General features: G+C 40.8%; 1 protein-coding gene across 2 annotated transcripts in view; it reads left to right on the top strand.

The window, feature by feature from the left end:
- IDO2 (indoleamine 2,3-dioxygenase 2) overlaps window positions 1-17,709 on the top strand; it is a 76,307-nt gene that overhangs the window by 55,845 nt on the left and 2,753 nt on the right. For both annotated transcript variants that reach the window (XM_045286908.1, XM_004707666.4), the window contains 2 exons: window positions 4,604-4,655; window positions 14,717-14,865. In XM_045286908.1, coding sequence (XP_045142843.1) covers window positions 4,604-4,655; window positions 14,717-14,865 — 201 coding nt within the window. The remainder of the gene's footprint in view (window positions 1-4,603; window positions 4,656-14,716; window positions 14,866-17,709) is intronic.

The raw sequence follows: 17,709 nt of genomic DNA, 5'->3' as shown, positions 1-17,709 counted from the left end.
GCCCTCACAACGTCCTTGTGCCCAAGGCCATTGTTGCCATCAGGGTTTAACCCATCTCCTCGGGGAACTTCTCCTTTGTCACTGCCCTTCCACTCTACCAAGCCCGATGTCCTTCTCCGGGGACCAGTCTGTCCTGACGATATTCCCAAAGTACGGAAGATGAAGAATTGCCAGCCTTGCCTCTAAGGAGCACTCTGGATGGGCTTCTCAGACACTTTTTTAATAGTCCATAATACTTGTACTATTCATCACCAGCCCCCCATTCTAATAAAATACAGCGGCGACAACAAAGGGCTCAAGTGTAGGGACAATTGTGAGGATGGCACAATGGTTTGGGGGTGTCAATGGCAGATGGAGATGCGGTGTAGACTCTTAGGCAGGCCCCTAGTGGTGAATCACATCGAAGACTCTTCGGGGTTGGGAGTAAAGCTCTACCTTTCTCTACATACAACTACTCCTCTTTGGGAAAACGGTGTTTGGCCTATAACTGGGTTTTAGTGGAGACAAAACACCTCATCGTGGGCCACCAAGTCACCATGCAGGCAGCATGCTCTGCCCATCGTCAACTGGATGGCCCCGATGTTGGACACACACAAGAGCAGTCCACCAGTACATGGAGGCGGTATCTAGGAGCTGCGACTGAGGCAGCACCTGAAGACACAGGAAGCTATGTGAGGAAGTGGCTGAAACACATAGGGTGGTCCCTTCCGTTCCCGCACAGTCTTTCTCCCCGTGCCTGCGTCTATGGCCCCATGGGGAGTCATTCGTGATCAGCGGACTGAGGAAGAGCACACTTGTACTTGGCTTACTGAGACTTCCGCATGATCTGCAGGTACCCCTCCCACGTGGACACCGGCCACACGCAGCTCCTCTCTAGGAACTCTCAAAAACACAGTGGTGACGGGAAATCCTCCCAACGGACAGAACATCAAGTACACCTCGTCATTCAGCTTATTTGGAAGAAACAAAGGTCCATATGTGCAACTGATTACGAATTCATTTGCTGTGCCCAATAGCTTGGCTGGATGGTCAAGGAGTTGGGAGGGACATGATTAGAAACTTGGTGAAAAGTAGGTGTGGGGGGACGGATGTGGATACACCACTCTGAATGGTTCAAAAAAAGTGAAAATATTTGTGTCTCGTGTGAATGCTCACCAGAGGGTCACATCTGCAGTGCAGGATTTTAACAGTCAAGTGGATAAGCAGACATATTCTGTGGAAACCAGTTATCCTCTTTCCCAAGCCACTCCTGTCACCACTCAGTGGGTGAACGCACAAAATGGCCATGACAGGACGGATGGAACGTTATGAGTGGACTCAGCGACATGGATTTCCTATCCCAAGACAGACGTGGCTACTGTCACTTCTGAATGACAATCTGCCGAAAGCGGAGACCCACACTGCGTAAAACATATAGAAACATGCCTTGGGGACATGTACCACCTACCTGGTGGCAAGTTGACTGCAAAGGATCACTTCCATCAGGGAAAGGGCAGCGTTTCATTCTCCCTGGAGTAGAGACTTATTGGGAATACATGTTTTTCTTCTCCGCACACAGTACTTCTGCCTAAATTACTTTTTGTGGACTTACAGAATGTTTTAGCCACTGGTATGTATCTCATACAGCCTCGCCTGAGATCAAGGGACTTGCTTCACTGCTAATGAATTAAGGCAATGGGCCCATGGTCATAGAATCCACTAGTCTTACCATGTCCCCCACCATCCTAAACTCAGCTGGATTGATAGAAAAATGGAACAAACTTATAAAGATTCCGTTATGGTCCCATTAAAAGTCTGGGACAATAGTCTCTAGGAGGTTGTATGAGCTGTAAACCAACTTCCGTTATATGGTGACGTTTCTCCAATACCCAGATTCTTGGGCTCGGAACTGAGGAGTGGAAAGGGGAGAGGCACCACTCGCTCCGAATAATATACTGACAACATTTTTGTTTCCTTTCTCGGCAATCCTATGCTCTTCAGAGCTGTGGGTCTTGGTTCCAAATGGAGGGATGCTGCTGTCTGGAGCCACAGCACTGATTCCATCAAAGTTAAGAATGCCCCCTGGTCATTTTGGACCTCCCATGCCTGTGCATCCACAGGCAAAGAGGGTGTTCCTGCACTGAGTGGTGTGATGGATCCTGCTTTGCCTGACTGGTAGTCATAGAGCACTGGCTACATTAGTTCCTCAAAATGGATAATATGATGGTTAACATTATAAAAAAATTGCCATAATTGTCTGAGGACTTTTGTTTGTTTACTTAAAGATCACTTCCCCACAGAAAATCTAAGCCCCAATTGCTGAGAAAGCTTAAAACCGAGTTTCCTTAAGTTTTTTTTTTAAAAAAATAGCAAGTACTTTTTACAACAGAAAAACTTGGTTAGATGAGTATAAGTGAATCCAAACCAGGCATTGTAATTTGGGGGGGATTCACTTTAGAAGGAATTAATAAGAATATGTTTGGCTAATACGTTTTGATGTGTGCTGAACAACACAGAACCACTGGAGATACGTAGCTAGCTCTCGGGACAGATGTTGTAGTCTAGAATGTCATTTTCTTTTTCTACCGGCTTATAGAAAGAAGGGAGTTGAACTTAGCTTGCGTGCTCCCTGTACGGAAATGTGACTGCCTGTTAGGAACCACCCTTCTAGGCCGGAGTGTTGTACATGAGACCCCTGAGCAACGTGCTTCTGTGGGTCTCTTTCGTCACCAGTTGCATGCTTGTAAGGGAAGAAGCTCTTTAGTAGTACGTACTCTCAGAAGAGTATTCAGAGTCAGGTCCCCAAATACTCCCTACTAGTTTTGTGGAAAATCCCCCCTAACACCGAAGATGTGAATAATGAAAAGCATGCGGGATGAAAAGTCAGGATGTTGTTAACTGTTGTTGCTAGGTGACGCCAAGTCAGTTGCAATTCACAGGGACCCTGTGCACAACAGAATGAAACACTGCCTGGTCCTGAGCCAGCCTCACCATTGCTCTCAGGGAGGAGCCCCTTGTTACAGCCCTTGGGTCAACAGCCATGAGTCAGAAGCAGCTCGATGGCAGTGAGTTCAAGTTGCCATATGGTCATCTATTTTTCTGGGAGTCTTTTCATCCTCAAATTACTGATTTTCAACTGCTGTTTGTACACTCCGGGGAGGTCTTTGATCTTTTACTTATATGTGCTCAAATTGTTGTGCATTGCCTTTTTAGGCCTCCTGATAGTTGGAAGTGCTTCAATTTAATATAATTAAAATATCAACCATTTCTTTGGTAAGGATTTATGTTTAAAATATCTTACACAACAAATTCTTTCCTGGTCATAAGTCATAAATGTCTTTTTTCCTGTCTTTCTGTGTAAAATTATAGTTCTACATTTCAAGCTTCAGTCCTTAATATACATATAGGTCCTATCTGCATATAGAATAAAGTTGGGAGCAAATTAGAATTTTCTCAAAAGCTTTTGCTTAATTTTTGGATATGCTTTAAAGTACGCTATTCTTTCATTAGTATAATTTTTTCTTGTACCATCTATCTTATTAACTATAGTTTTATATTATTTCTTATTACTGAATGGATAAAATTCCAATCTTTGCCTTTTCTTCAGGAGAGTCTATGTATCCTTTCCTTTTGTGTAGATTGCTAGAATCGACTTCCATTCAGTTCCATTAGAAACAAACAAACATAGGTTTGTTGGAAACTACCTGAAATACATTAAATCTGTATATTAACTTGGAAAACCATTAGATGATTTTGATATTATACGTAATCTTATCCTTTTATGATCAGGGAGCAAGGTCCACAGTAGCATAAAAGATTTATTCTAAGGTTTTTGGATAAAGTACTTCCAACTATTTCTTCATATTGATAGAGTTTTTCATATGGCCTAAAATATATTCATACAGTGAAGTGTTCTCTTAGATACATCTCCTTTCTTACATTTTGATGGCATGCTTTCTTGTCCATGAACATTGCCTACAATGTATACCTTTACATTTATCCTTTCTTCGCTTTTAAGATTATTTAACAATTTACTGCATCAGAAAATTGGTTCATTCACAATTGTTTCTGTTGCATATGGCATGTTTTGATTTAATTTCCTCTTGTTTGTTTGTTGCTGGTTTATAGAAATGAATTTGATATTTGAATATTAATCTTGTATTCTACACCTTACTAAGCAGTCTTATTAAGCCTAATAATTATATGTAGATTATCTGAGGCTTCCCTACAGACATTATAGCATTTGGAAATAATGTTGTTTTGCTTTTTCATGTATCTCTCTTATAACCTTTCTTTCTTTCGTCTTTTTTTCTTTTGTACTGTATCGGCTAGGGCTTCAACACAGCATTTTAAAGGATGGCCTTGGTCTCTTTTTGCTGTTATTGTTGTTAAGTACAGCAAAGCGAGGTGCCACAAATAGAAAAGGGCAGCATGTGGAATAGTTTACAGATTCTGCAACAGCAACGAGGGAGACTGCAGGCGAGAACACTCCAGCCCGCTTTAGGCGCTGCTCTCTGAGCAGATCAGATGGGAGAGGCAGCCCCGGGAACGCAGCGGAGTCTGCACATGTAACCAATTTCTTGTTGTGCCTGCAGTAAAGTTCACATTCTGATTGCTCCTCCAGATTATGTAGATCCAGACATATTTTACGCAGTCATCCGGATCTTCCTCTCTGGGTAAGTACAGTTCATCTGTTGTTTTCCAGCACGGGGCCTCTGGTAGCCTTTTCCACATTTATGAGAAAAGGAACAGACTGAAGCTTCCTTGAGTCAGAAACACACCAAGAGACCCTGGCTAGCAGAGTCCCCACCCGCATCCACTTGGGGATGAAAGACGTGCGATAGCATCTGCATGACAAATGACACCGAGCTAGATATTTTCATTCAAAGCCATTGTCCTTAGGCCACCATATTCGATCTATTTGTGTTCACTTTCCTAGAACCTCAACTGATGACTGAAAAAAAGAAGAAGAAGAAGAAGAAGAAGCCCAAGATGCCACCCACTTAGTCACTATATTGCTTCTAGCCATTCTTGCCCCTTCAGGTGTAGGCAGTTAAAGTTGGAAGAGTAGACAACAGCATGGTGGTATGACCTAGCACTCCTGGAAGAGCTACCCCAAACCAGTTTTCCATATTCCACGATAGTCTTCTTTTATCCCGCGTCCTGAATGTACCCAGAGAGAAGACATTGCTTTTAGATATATTCCTTCTTTTGGATACACTAGCCACTCATGCTTACTAAAATAGAGAGACAGCAGCAAAGAGGAAGGCCTTCAACATGACGGACTGCCACAGTGGCTGCATCCGTGGGCTCAACCCAAAGAACAACTGTGAGCAGCGTGCAGGGCTGGGCGATGTTTCGTCCCATCGTACAGATGATCCCTCTGGATCAGGACTGACTCGATGGCACCTAGAAACAGTAGCAGCCATTGTCTACTTGGCATATTTTATAAGACTACTTCCCTAGTCATTAACTAAGAGAAAGAAATTGTTTTTAAGTGGTGAAAATGAAATAAGGAAGTAGCGAATGTGGTAGGTGAAAATGAGAAATACATTGCATCTGGTGTTCCATTTTGATAATTAAGAGATGCCTGAGGTCATATCAATAGGAAGATTCTAGAGCTGTTCTGGGCATGCCAAGTGCCAGAATCTATCAATAGTATATTCAATTGGGGCAAGAAGGAAGTGGAAATACATACTAAATATTTCCTCGGGCTGGGTGGGTTTGGAATGGGTAAAACTCTAAGGGGGCATCAACCTGAGTGCGAATCTTCATTGTCGGGAGGAAGTAGCTAGAGAGTTTCTTGGGAGGAGTGGGCGCCTTGGTGGATGGGATAAAGTGAGGAAAATGTAAGCCCTGAGTTGGGGGTGTGCCTCAAAATTTAGGCTTTCCATTTACACAAATACTCCTCCAGTGCAGAGCCTGCTCCCAAAGATAGTATGTAGTTGTCTCCGTTATCTGTGCTGCTCTGACACACATACCATAAGTGGGTAGCTCTATCAAACAGCATGTTATTTTCTCAACATTTAGACTAGATGTTGGAATTCTTTTTTTTTTTTTTAATATTTTATTAGGGGCTCATACAACTGTTATCGCAATCCATACACACATCAATTGTGTAAAGCACATTTGTACATCGTTTCTCAAAACATTTTCTCTCCACTTAAACCCCCAACATTAGGTCCTCATTTTTCCCCTCCCTCCCCACTCCCCCCTCCCTCATGAGCCCTTGATAGTTCATAAATTGGTATTTTGTCATATCTTTCCCTGCCTGACGTCTCCCTTCACCCACTTTTCGGTTGTCTGTCCCCCAGGGAAGAGGTCACACACAGTTCCTTGTAATCGGTTCCCTCTTTCCTACCCATTCTCCCTTTACCCTCCCTGTTTCGCCACTCACACCACTGGTCCTATAGGGCTCATCCATCCTGGATTCCCTGTATTTTCAGTTCCTATCGGTACCAGTGTAATTCGAATTCAGGGAATTCTTAGGAAAAGGTTTTTCTTCCTGTCAGCTCTCAGGAAGGTCCTGTCTCTTTAGCTTCTGAGTCCTGCTGCCTTGAAGATCCATGTCTTGGCTTCTACCTCCCACTCCCTCTGCTTGGATTGCTTGTTTAAGATCATTTGCTATCCCAAAAGAGATTGAAGATACACCTACACGAATCCTGCCTCATTAACATAACAAAGAGAAGCCATTCCCAAGTGAGCTCATAACCACAGGCAAAGAGGTCAGGATGCACAACACATATTTCTAAGGGACATAATTCAATCCATAACAGTATTTAGTTCATAAACCTCTTCCTGTTCTCTGTGGCCTTTGCATGTCAGACACAAGATAAAGATCATCGTTATAGCGTGTCTGGCAACAAATACCAACCAAGATATGCTGCTGTGCTTTGGTAGGAATAGGTAAAAGGAAAGGAAAGGCCACTTTAAAAAGTGCTTGCTATCATGTTGCATGTTTACATTAGCTACTGAAATAGATGTCTTCTTTTTTAATCAATCCTGAGTCTCATACACTGAAAACATAGAAACACATATAACAAAGATTCCAGAAGTCTACACATGATGACAAGACCTCAGAGCTAAACCCCAATATAAATAAAAATAATAGTCAAAATCTACAAAAAAATGGCATCCAGATCAGGTCCAAATTGTATCAGAGGGGAGAGAAAATTACAAGATAGTAACTATTCAAGTCAGGTTTATGATTTTAATCTCTGATTGTTGATACTTGTCTCTCCAATACTCTCTGTCTGGTAAGCAGTTTAATCCCATTCCTCAGTGATGGTCAGAGGAAAGTCACCAGAGGCTGTTCCCTGTGTGGATCCCACAAATGCACTCTGTCTGGGTTTCCACTGTCACCCATAGCTTTCTGCAAACGAGAATTTGAGCGCTGCAAATATGCCCTCCTTCATCTTTGGATCATATAGTTTACAATCCTTTGGTCCTTGATGCTGGTGTACTTCTTCCATGTGGGTTAGTTGACATCTCATTTAGATGGCTGTTTGCTTGAAAACAGGACTTTAAGGCCCCAGATGCTATTTTATCTGATAGCCTAGCACCATCTAATTTCTTCATCACACTTTTCTACAGCACCCATATCTTCTGTGTTTCTTTCATGAAGGTGAGTTTCAAGCAGGGCCATGTTGAAAGAACTAATTGTTCCTACATTGGACCTGGGATCAATGCAATCCCAAAATCCACTCCTCAATCCATGGTGTTTTTATCTGCCTCTGGCTTCCCTTGGAAACATCCAAGGTAACTTATGGTAGAGAATCTTCTTGATCATCTTCCTGGAGAGGATCTCACTTCTGTTAATTGATTAGTCCATGGTACACAGTTTTAAAACACTATTGACAGAGGGAGATTCAACCAGTGTAGGCTAACTACATATCACAATATTTGACTCTATTCACTGGTACAGAATAAATGCTTCTGTGACTGGATGCTATTTCCCCCATCAATGGGAGTTGGTTGCCAGGCAAAACTTATAACAATATTCACCGACAATGTCAATCACAGGTCTGCCAGAATAATACATATCTTAATACAGCAAGTAGGTCATTGAAGTAGTAAGTCAAAGTTGGTCCAATCATCTTGATTATGCTGCCTTCTGCTTCTTCACACACCATGCAATTTCAGCCTTAAATCCTCCAGTTACAGGTGTTTTGAGATACAGTCTCATGGGGGTTCATCCAGCAGGGTTTCCAGCTCGGATCACTCTGGTGTGGCCATTGAGCATGTTGTGTGCCTTGAAGATCCGGGATTCAATGCCCTCGTGTTCCACGGCCCTTGACCTGGGTCCCCAGGGGGTGAAACAGACTGGTATTTAAAAGACACCGAATCCAGTAAAACCTCTTTGTACTTTATTTGGACATTAAAATCTATAGATAGTTTTCTACTGCTGCATAACACATTACTATAAATTTAGCAACTTCAAACAACACATATCTTTTAGCTCACACTTCTGTAGGTCTGAAATCCAGGCAAATTTAGCAGTTTTCTGCTTCAGGCCTCTTCAGGGTGAAATCAAGATGTGTGTTGGGCTAGACCCTTATCTACAGAAGCTAGTGAAGAATCCACTTCCAGATCCGTTCAAGTTGCTGTCATATGTCAGATCCTCGTGCTTCGAGTGGAGGGCTCTGTTTTGCTGAGGGCTGTCCAACAGGAGGCGCTCTGGAGTCTGATTTTCAGTCCTTCCATGTGCTTCCTCCATCACAGCAATTGGGCTTCAAATGTATCTAGTGAATTTCTTCCATGTGTCCTTTTGCCTCTTCACAAAGAAAGCTCTCTGTTGTTAAAAGTCTTGTGATTCCAGATAACCCCCTGTACGCAGCCATACCGCCTAGATATTGTGGGTTCCGTTCCAGATTGGTTACAGCAGTACATTGCGCCATACAGAATTTTGAGTTTCCGTGTGCTTCTAAAAGCTTTGCTTATATCACATTGTCATATATGAAGTGTGCAATAACATTATGAAAAAGTTTGAAACGTGTTGTCAGAATTCCCAAAGTGACACAGAGACCTGAGGTGAGCACATGCCGTTGGCAAAGTGGTGCTGATATATTTGCTCAATCTAGAATTGCCATAAGCTTTGCACTTCTATAAAACCACAGCATCTGCAAAGCTTACTACAAAGGAGCACAATAACATGGGGTATCCCTGTAATTAGATGTCATCACCTGTATAATATAAGATTCATTTCTCTCTTAAAGTCATCTTATTTGTAACCTTAATTGTATATCAGAAATTGTTTTTGCCTAGAACATATTATATTCCTGGATATGACATTTCATTTTACGTGAACATTCTGAGGATTTGAGTTGGGTATCTTAGGTTATGGTAGTGGTTGTCATGGTGAGATAGGTTTAGAATTCTATCCCAAAATATCCTCCAGGAAATAAATAAATTCTATTTCTTTCTTTAGAAATAGGTATCCGATAATGACCCACTACACATCTGAAAATCTCAGAACTAGAAGGAGACCTGGAGGAGCGTTCCAGGTGCCCACCAGAAATTTGGTGGTTCCAAGCCACCCAATGGTTTCAGCCAAACGAAAGACGACCTCATTGCCATTGTGTCAGTCCTGACTCACAGTGACCCTATAGACAGAGAAGACTGCTCTTGTGGGTTTCTGAACTGATCGTAAGAAAGAGGTAAAGATGAGTCCGGTGGCGCAGAAAAGAAAGCCTCATCTTTCTCCTGCAGATTGGCTGGTGGGTTTGAACTTCTAATCTTGTGGCCAGCAGTCCTACATGTAACCCACTACACCCTCAGGGATCCTGCACACTTAAATATTACATTACAGCCTAAAATACCCTTTAGGGCCATTCAACTTTGTCTCATGAGATCAAAATGAGTTAAAATTGACTCAATAGTACCAATAAAAATAATACCTGAACATGAGAGATTGACTATTTTATTAAAATAAGTTACAGACTAGTGATATACTGCACCAAGAATCTAGATAAATGCCTCCCCTCTGTTTCTGATCCTCAAAAATATTTCCCATGTAGCTAAACTAAGTTGTTAATAGTAAATCTTAAATATATCGATAAACATCAGCATTGCTTAGAATTCTCAGTATGTTGTCTTGCAACATCTAATTTTTCTCTTGTGTTCATTTGCCCTATGTTTCATTTAAAATTCTGTTGATGTTTTCAAAAACTATTTTTTGCTTAGAAGAGTTGAGACATTACAGATTGAATGCTTGCAAACTTTTTTAAAAAAAAATTGTTGAGAGATTCCATTCATAGATTAAACATAGCCCCTTCAAGTCCTGCTCACATTAAGTGGCAATAATAAATTTGGGGAACTTACAAAAGCCCCTTTGGGAAAAATAGCATGATTTTTTTTTTCGGTTTAAACATCTCCTTTTCTTGGTGTTGCTTTAAATAGAGCACACAAAAAGCTAGAATATGGCCAACCTCTGGTGGCCAAGTGGGTTGTGTGCTGGTCTGCTAACCACAGGATAAGCAGTTTGAAACCACCAGCTGCTCCACAGGAGAACGATGAGGTTTCTACTCCCGTGAAGGCAACAGTTCTGACACCCACACGGTCGGTTTGACCCCGGTCTCTAGGGCCCCAGGAGGTCAACACGCCTCCAAATGGACTCGATGGCAGGACGTTTGGTGTGGACAGATCTTTGAAAGGGAACTAGTTTCTTTCATACACAGAGGCCTAAGCCTGACAGTCCACAAGTTTCTGAGAGACATCCGATTTTCCTTCCTCAGACGAATCTCAGGATAGCAGGAGAATATAAGTTTTGAAAATAGAACACTTCTTTGTTTTTATTTATTTGTCTTCCCACTTTAAAACTGGTCTTCTCTCCAGCAGCTACTAGGTGGCTTACAATGCCCTCTTCAGATTGGAGAAGTGAATGATTCCTGATTGATGTTGGTTAGACCATTTGAGACAGGGGATGATTCTTTTCAACTGCTCAGTCCCTATCAAGAAGTGACACTTGAGTCTGTAACACTTGAGTCTGTATATTTAGGATTTCTAATGCAAACTAATCGAATGCCATTCCTTTATCCACCAGATATATAGTGAATGTATGCTTCAACTCAGAAATTATTTTAGGTGCTGAGAATTGGAAAGTAAAACTAAACAACGACTCTGTCCTTGTAGAATTTATATCTTAATGATAGGAGACAATAAATTAGCTAGTAAATTAATAAAACAATAAAATAAAATATTGTAAAACACATTTATATCAACAAACAATAGAGCAAGGTGTAAAGTATTATACGGGCTATTAGTACATGCTAGGCGTGGTGGTACAAGTTTGATTTTTATGCACTAAAGAAGGGAGGGAGGGAGCCACCTACCTACTTGTCCCAAGCCAAAGGCACACTGAGTTCAGTGACCCTGAGTTCAAGCAAGCTTGTTCTAGTAGGAGAGGCTGCAAAGAGGCAGGGTTGGCAGGAGGTGAATTAGATAAGATTAGTTCAGAATGATAGGAGGAAACAAGATCATTAGAACTGATTGGCTACTAGGTGAAATGGAAACTGTTGAAAATTTTGAGAAGAGGTATGGCATAAGCTGCTTTAAGTTCCAAAGCACTCTACCTGCTACGTGGGACCTAAATGATTGGAGGGCAGGGTTGGAAGCAGAGAAAGTATTCAAGAAGGTGTTGAAAGAATCCAGAGTGGTGGCTGAGAGTAAGCTGGGAGCTGTGGAGGTGTTGAAAACAGTCAGATTGGGGATATATTTTAAAGGAAAAGTTGACAGAATTTGCAATAGGCTGGGATGTTGAATGAAAATGGAAAAGATCAAAGATGACCCTAAGATTTTGAGCTCAATCCACTGAAATAGTGGAGCTCTCACTGTGTCTACGATGGAAGAAACAAGCTAATCAAAAGAGAGGGAGGATGAGAACATCAATTTGCAATGTGTTGATTCCATTGAACGATCAAATAGGCATTTAGGTCTATGAGCCAGTGGGTACCAGTACAGGAGAAATATCCAGATACAAATGGTAGTCATGGAATGACTCAAATGTTTGAGTACTTGACTCCTAGCTGAAAGGGGGGTGGTGGGGTGAGTTGTTGCCCAAAGGCCACAGCCCTGAACCCCCAACGGTGCACATGTGGCACCACCGCGTCAGGATTAACTCGAAAGCAATGAGCCAAAAATAGGGATGAACTCACAAATTGTTAGATGGCAGCTGCTTCTAAATCCATAATTCTATATTAAATCACATAAGAAGTACGAGTAGGGAGAGAAGGTAACATATTGACCTCTTCAACCATGCGCCATTTCTAGACTCCTCAAAATGGGAAGGCTCTACACAAAGAGACCTAAGGGACTATGTGCAAGTAAGATCCTCGGCTAGATTACAAAGATAAATCTGAACATGGATATCTATGTGTGTTTGGCTCCTTGTTTAGAAATTTTATAAGAACAGTATCCTAATATTTGACAAGTCACAAAGCCCCTCTGGATCACATTTAATTCTCCCAGAATATTTAAGAAGTAGGCACAAATTGGGAAAAGAGTCAGATTGATTTGCACAAAAATACTTGTATCCTTAATATATTTCAGGCACCGAGAAGATAATAGTTTAGTCAGTTCTCAAAACAATCCAATAAGGGATATAATAATATGAGGGGCTTCAAAAATTGGGGGAAGATAATGGAATTTTCCCATGAGCTCTTTGAAGGCCCACAGCTACTAAATGGAAATTCTGAGATTAAATTCCACATCTGCCTCAAAGAGAATTCTCACTTTTAAAAAAAATCCTTTTATGTGGGGCGCATACAACCTTTATCACAATCCAGATATCCATCTATTGTGTCAAGCACATTTGTACATTTGTTGCCATCATCATTCTCAAAATATTTTCTTTCTACTTGAGCCCTTTGTATCAGCTCCTCATTTTTCCCTCCCTCCCTGCCCACCCTCCTTCACAAACCCTTGATAATTTATAAATTATTATTATTTTATCATATCTCATACAGGAAGAAGGCGAAACAGCAATGTAAGCCGGCTATTTAAATTGTATGCTAAAGAAAGTAGTTTGTTCCTAGAAATAAGAGGAAAGTCTTATTTTCCTTTCCGGTAAAGAAATTCACACGTGAGGTTCTTGGGAAAATGAAAAGAGAGGCTGGCAGGGTTGGGGTTAGACTCTGGCTTCATCATTCTCAAGCTATGTGACATTAGAGACTTAACGGCATTCAGTAGTCTTTTTTTTTCCCCTGGGGAAAAAAAAAAGGGGGGTAGGTGGGCTTAGAAAGCCTGTCTGATGCATTCACGAAAGGTCAAATGCCAAATAAATGTGGAAGTGCTGTATAAACTGTAAAACATTATACACACAAATGCAACATATTCTTCTTACCATTGTTGTATTACAGCAGTATAGAGTCCGCCCAAATACACCCTTGTTCAAGACGCTATAGAAAGCTGTACACAGGGATGAGTAAAATAGATGTGAGTAGGGATGAAGGGACAGAGTCAGAAGGAGAGGAGGCGAGAGAGAAGGGGAGTGGAAGGAGGGGAGGGAGAGATGGGGGTCAGGGAGATAAGCTGAGAAAGGGAGAGGGTGGAAAGGGAGAGGGAGAAAGAGGAGAGAGAGGAGCTCACCTACTTTGAGTCTGACTAAGAGCCCAGGTAGAAGTCCTGTGGGACAGTGACCTATGAGCTGTACCAGCAACTGCCAAGATCAGCAGTTTGAATCAACCCGGCATTCTGTGGGAGAAAAAGGAGGATTTCTGTGCCTGTAAAGATTTACTGCCTTGAAAACCCTACTGTTTTACCCTGCCCTTAGGGCTCTCTATGGATCTGAATTGACTTGATGGCAGTGCATTTGGAGTTTGGGTTTTTAAAGCCCCAGTTACAATCCTCCGACATGACCTTGACATTACCTCTATCAATCTTAGGGTTGTAGTGCATTTGGAGTTTGGGTTTTTAAACCCCAGTTACAATCCTCCGACATGACCTTAACATTACCTCTATCAATCTTAGGGTTGTAGTGTGTCCACATTGTTGCCACCCATATCATTCACCCTCACTGCCAAAACCCATTATCATATCAACGATGGATACAACCATCATCCCCATGGAGTCAAATATTTACAATGGGTAAGGGTAAACAGTGATCAACTGTAAAAGTGATCGCTGTCTTATGGAGAGGCAAGGATGTGTGTCGTGTTTACGTGAGACCCTTCTTGTGGAGTTGCAGACACCTCATCATTATTGTTGAAATGAACAGAGAAAGTAAATAAGTGCTCTACAGTCTTGCCCATGTTGATCACCGCGGAGAGCATTTTTATAGCTCAATTTCTCCAACAAACATCTCATAAAACTCCAGAGCAGGGAGGGTGGGGGAAAAGTGAGGAGCTGATGCCAAGGGCTAAGTGGAGAGCAAATGTTTTGAGAATGATGAGGGTAACGAATGTACAAATGTGCTTGACACAATTGATGTATGTATGGATTATGGTTAAGAGTTGTATGAGCCCCAAATAGAATGATTAAAAAAAAAAAAGACTCCTGGTAACGAGTCTTCTCCCAATAACTTGACTTCACCGAAGGAATCATTGCCACGAAGAAGAGTCGCACTATGTTATATGACAGCCATAAAGCAGTGGTCAAGATGGTGGATGCAGTCACCCAACAAATATAGCCAGTCCCTTGTCCTATCATCAACACCAAAATCATGTTTCCACTGCTCTCTGTTTGCCTATCAGAACATGTACTAACTCGTAGCATTCCCTACTTCTCTGTGACTTTTATTTAGATGGAAAGATAATCCAGCAATGCCTATGGGGCTGATATATGAAGGCGTTTCAAAAGAGCCCCTGGAATACTCTGGAGGGAGCGCGGCTCAGAGCACAGTGCTGCAAGCCTTTGATGAGTTCTTGGGCATTTGCCATAGCACGGAGAGTGGTAAGTCAGACATCTTTCTTCTTAATAATACAGAAAAAGAAAGCAGATTCCAATCTACTAGTTGAGAAAACTAAGTGTAAACTACAACATCATAAAGTTTATATTTATCTAAGTCAACCTACATGCCTGCCATATGTTACTGTGTCTTGTCAGTTAACATCAGAGAGATCCCAGAAGGTACACACGTGACTGGAGTTTCACTTTCAAATCATAGAGCATTTCTTTTCAAAAAGTATTTGCTAAGAAATATCATAGAACTCTAAAACAAAAATATCAAAATGTGGGGCTCCTGTTTTCCACATATTCTCCATGTAGGTGGGTAGCCGGAGTGTTTCGGTCTCTCTAACCCTTCCTCAGAGAACTCTCTGCTCGTCGATTTGCACATCAAAATATCAAGAACAAGTTCCCGAATTTTTTTCACATCTACCAGTATTTTCTTTATTTTCTGTCATTTTAATAACGTTTTGTTGCTTTGTACATGATATTCTTGATTTAATCTGACTCATTTGATCTTTAATCATTAGTGTTTGGTGTGTCACACCTATTTGTGAGATGATCTCTAATTTAGGTGGATATATATTCAAGTTTGTAGTTTGGCTCCCATGGACTCCTTTCAATTTTCTTCAATTTCAATATGAATTTAAATATAATCAATTGAGGGTCTGTTCCATATTCAGTCACTGGCTTTATTTGGGCTGATGGGATTGAAGTTGTCTATCATCTCTCCCCACAGAGTTAGTCAATTTAATTCTTGTCAATTCCATCTGGCAAGATCTACATGTATAGCTACTGTTTTGTTGTTGAAAAATGTAATTACAATGATGAAGGTATTGGTCTTGCAATAGCCTCCTATATAGCCTATTGCTTCATTTCTATCAATAGGGCCACCTTTTCCAACTTTATCTTTGTTTTCAACTTTTCTATTCCAATCACCAGAAATTATCAATGATTCTTGATCGCGTGTTTGATCAACTTCAGACAAAAGATGGTAAAAGAATTTTTCACGTTTTTCATCATTGGCTTTAGTGATTGAAGTGTAAATTTGAATAATAATTCTATTAACCCATCTCCCTTTTAAACATATCAATATCATCCTATCACAGACAGCATTGAACTTCAAAAAGAAAAAAATGTTCTTTTTGATGATGAGTATGATACCATTCATCTCAACTTTTTCATTCCTGTAATTAATATACTATTATTACTCAAAATTTCCAGCTCATTTCCATTCACTAATACCAGGATAATGGTCTTTATACATTCTGTTTAAATTTTGATGGCTTCTAATTTTTCTAGATTCATCCTTTGTACATTCCATGTTCTGATTATTAGTGGATTCTTGCCATTCTCTTTTTCTCATATTGACTTGTGTCCCATCAACAAAGGAAAGTCCCCAAAGCTTTACTCCATGCACATCATTAAGTCAATTCTACTTTTCTCCAATCATATTCTCACTGCCTTCCAACCAGTGTGACCCTCTTCCTGCACTATGTCAGACAATGGTTTAATGCTATGCACAATATTTGGAGTGGCTACTACTTAAGAAATGATATCCCTACTCCTTCTTCCTAGTCTGGAAGCTCTGCTGAATCCCGTTCGTTATGGGTTACCCTAATGGTACTTGAAATTTCAGTGTCTTAGAGTCCAGAACCAGCAGCATATTAGCCACTACCATACAATCACCTGGGAAGTGAGTGGGGTTACCCATTTGAAATAATTTTTTTAAGCCTTTCTGAGCAAATCTTTGATTTTACTGGTCAAAAAATTAAGTCCTTCAAAAGCCACCACTTTGTTTGAACCTAACCCTCTGGATTATATTGGTAAACCCCAGATTCATCAATGTTAAGATTCATTCCATAAAACCATCTAATTCACTTCCGTCTTGCTTAAAGGACTGATGGCAAGACCTCTTCTCTGATCGAACTGATCTTCTCAGAATGTTTTGATCACCCATCAACCCAAAATGTACCAAAGACCAACATGATCATTTAAAATAGAAAATGCTGAACTACGTGAGGTCTCACTTTTAGTAGCTAGCTTATCAATAATAATTCTACTGTCTTTTCCACCAGTTTCTGTATTTCAACCAGTTTATTCATTTGTCGAGGTCGATAGTCTTCACGCTGCTGGTTGATCTTTGAGGTATTTCCAACCTTCCTTAAAACATATCCTCCATCTAAAAATTGTTATTTCATGTGGGCATCATTCCATAAACTTGTTTCAAAGCTTCAAGGATGTGGGACGATGTCTACTTGAGTTTGGGTAAAAAAAAAATATTAGCCCTGACCTCAAAATTATTTTTCTCATGGTACAAAAAAGGGTATCCCCCCCTTTTTTTTTCAAAGTCACTCTCATAAGATGAAAACAAGTGTATTACTGAAAGAACTTTTCTTCAGCCATTCACTGATCAGAGACACATTTAAACACATTTTGTTTGAAATAGATACTATGTAGGAACCCTATTGCCAATACTTTTTTACTTACCCTCATATTTGTAGCACAAGTGATTTCAATTTGGATTGTTAGGAAGTAACTTCCTTTCTGTGAAGAGGAAGCATCTGGAGTCAGAAGCTCTGGAATTCTAGCAATGATTCTAGGATCAGCTAGTGTTGTATTTGAGCTTCTCCACTCAAGTTCTTCCTCATACAAATGGTACAACTTTGAGTCAACTTAAGTTATGCCAGAAGGCATGATCAAGGGGAATGTAACAAAGAGGAAGTGCTGAAACCTTGGTGGGGACTGAGCATGGTAGTGGGACAGGAGGAGAATCAAGGGAAATAGAGGAAAGAGCTGGAGGCAAAGGGCATTTATAGAGGTCTAGATAAAGACATGTACATATGCAAA

This window comes from Echinops telfairi, unplaced genomic scaffold, assembly GCF_000313985.2.
Source record: "Echinops telfairi isolate 266 unplaced genomic scaffold, ASM31398v2 ScPeMD7_9;HRSCAF=40, whole genome shotgun sequence".
Lineage (NCBI taxonomy): Eukaryota > Metazoa > Chordata > Mammalia > Afrosoricida > Tenrecidae > Echinops > Echinops telfairi.
Note: the sequence above shows the minus strand (reverse complement) of the source record. Positions and strands in the feature narration are given on the sequence as shown.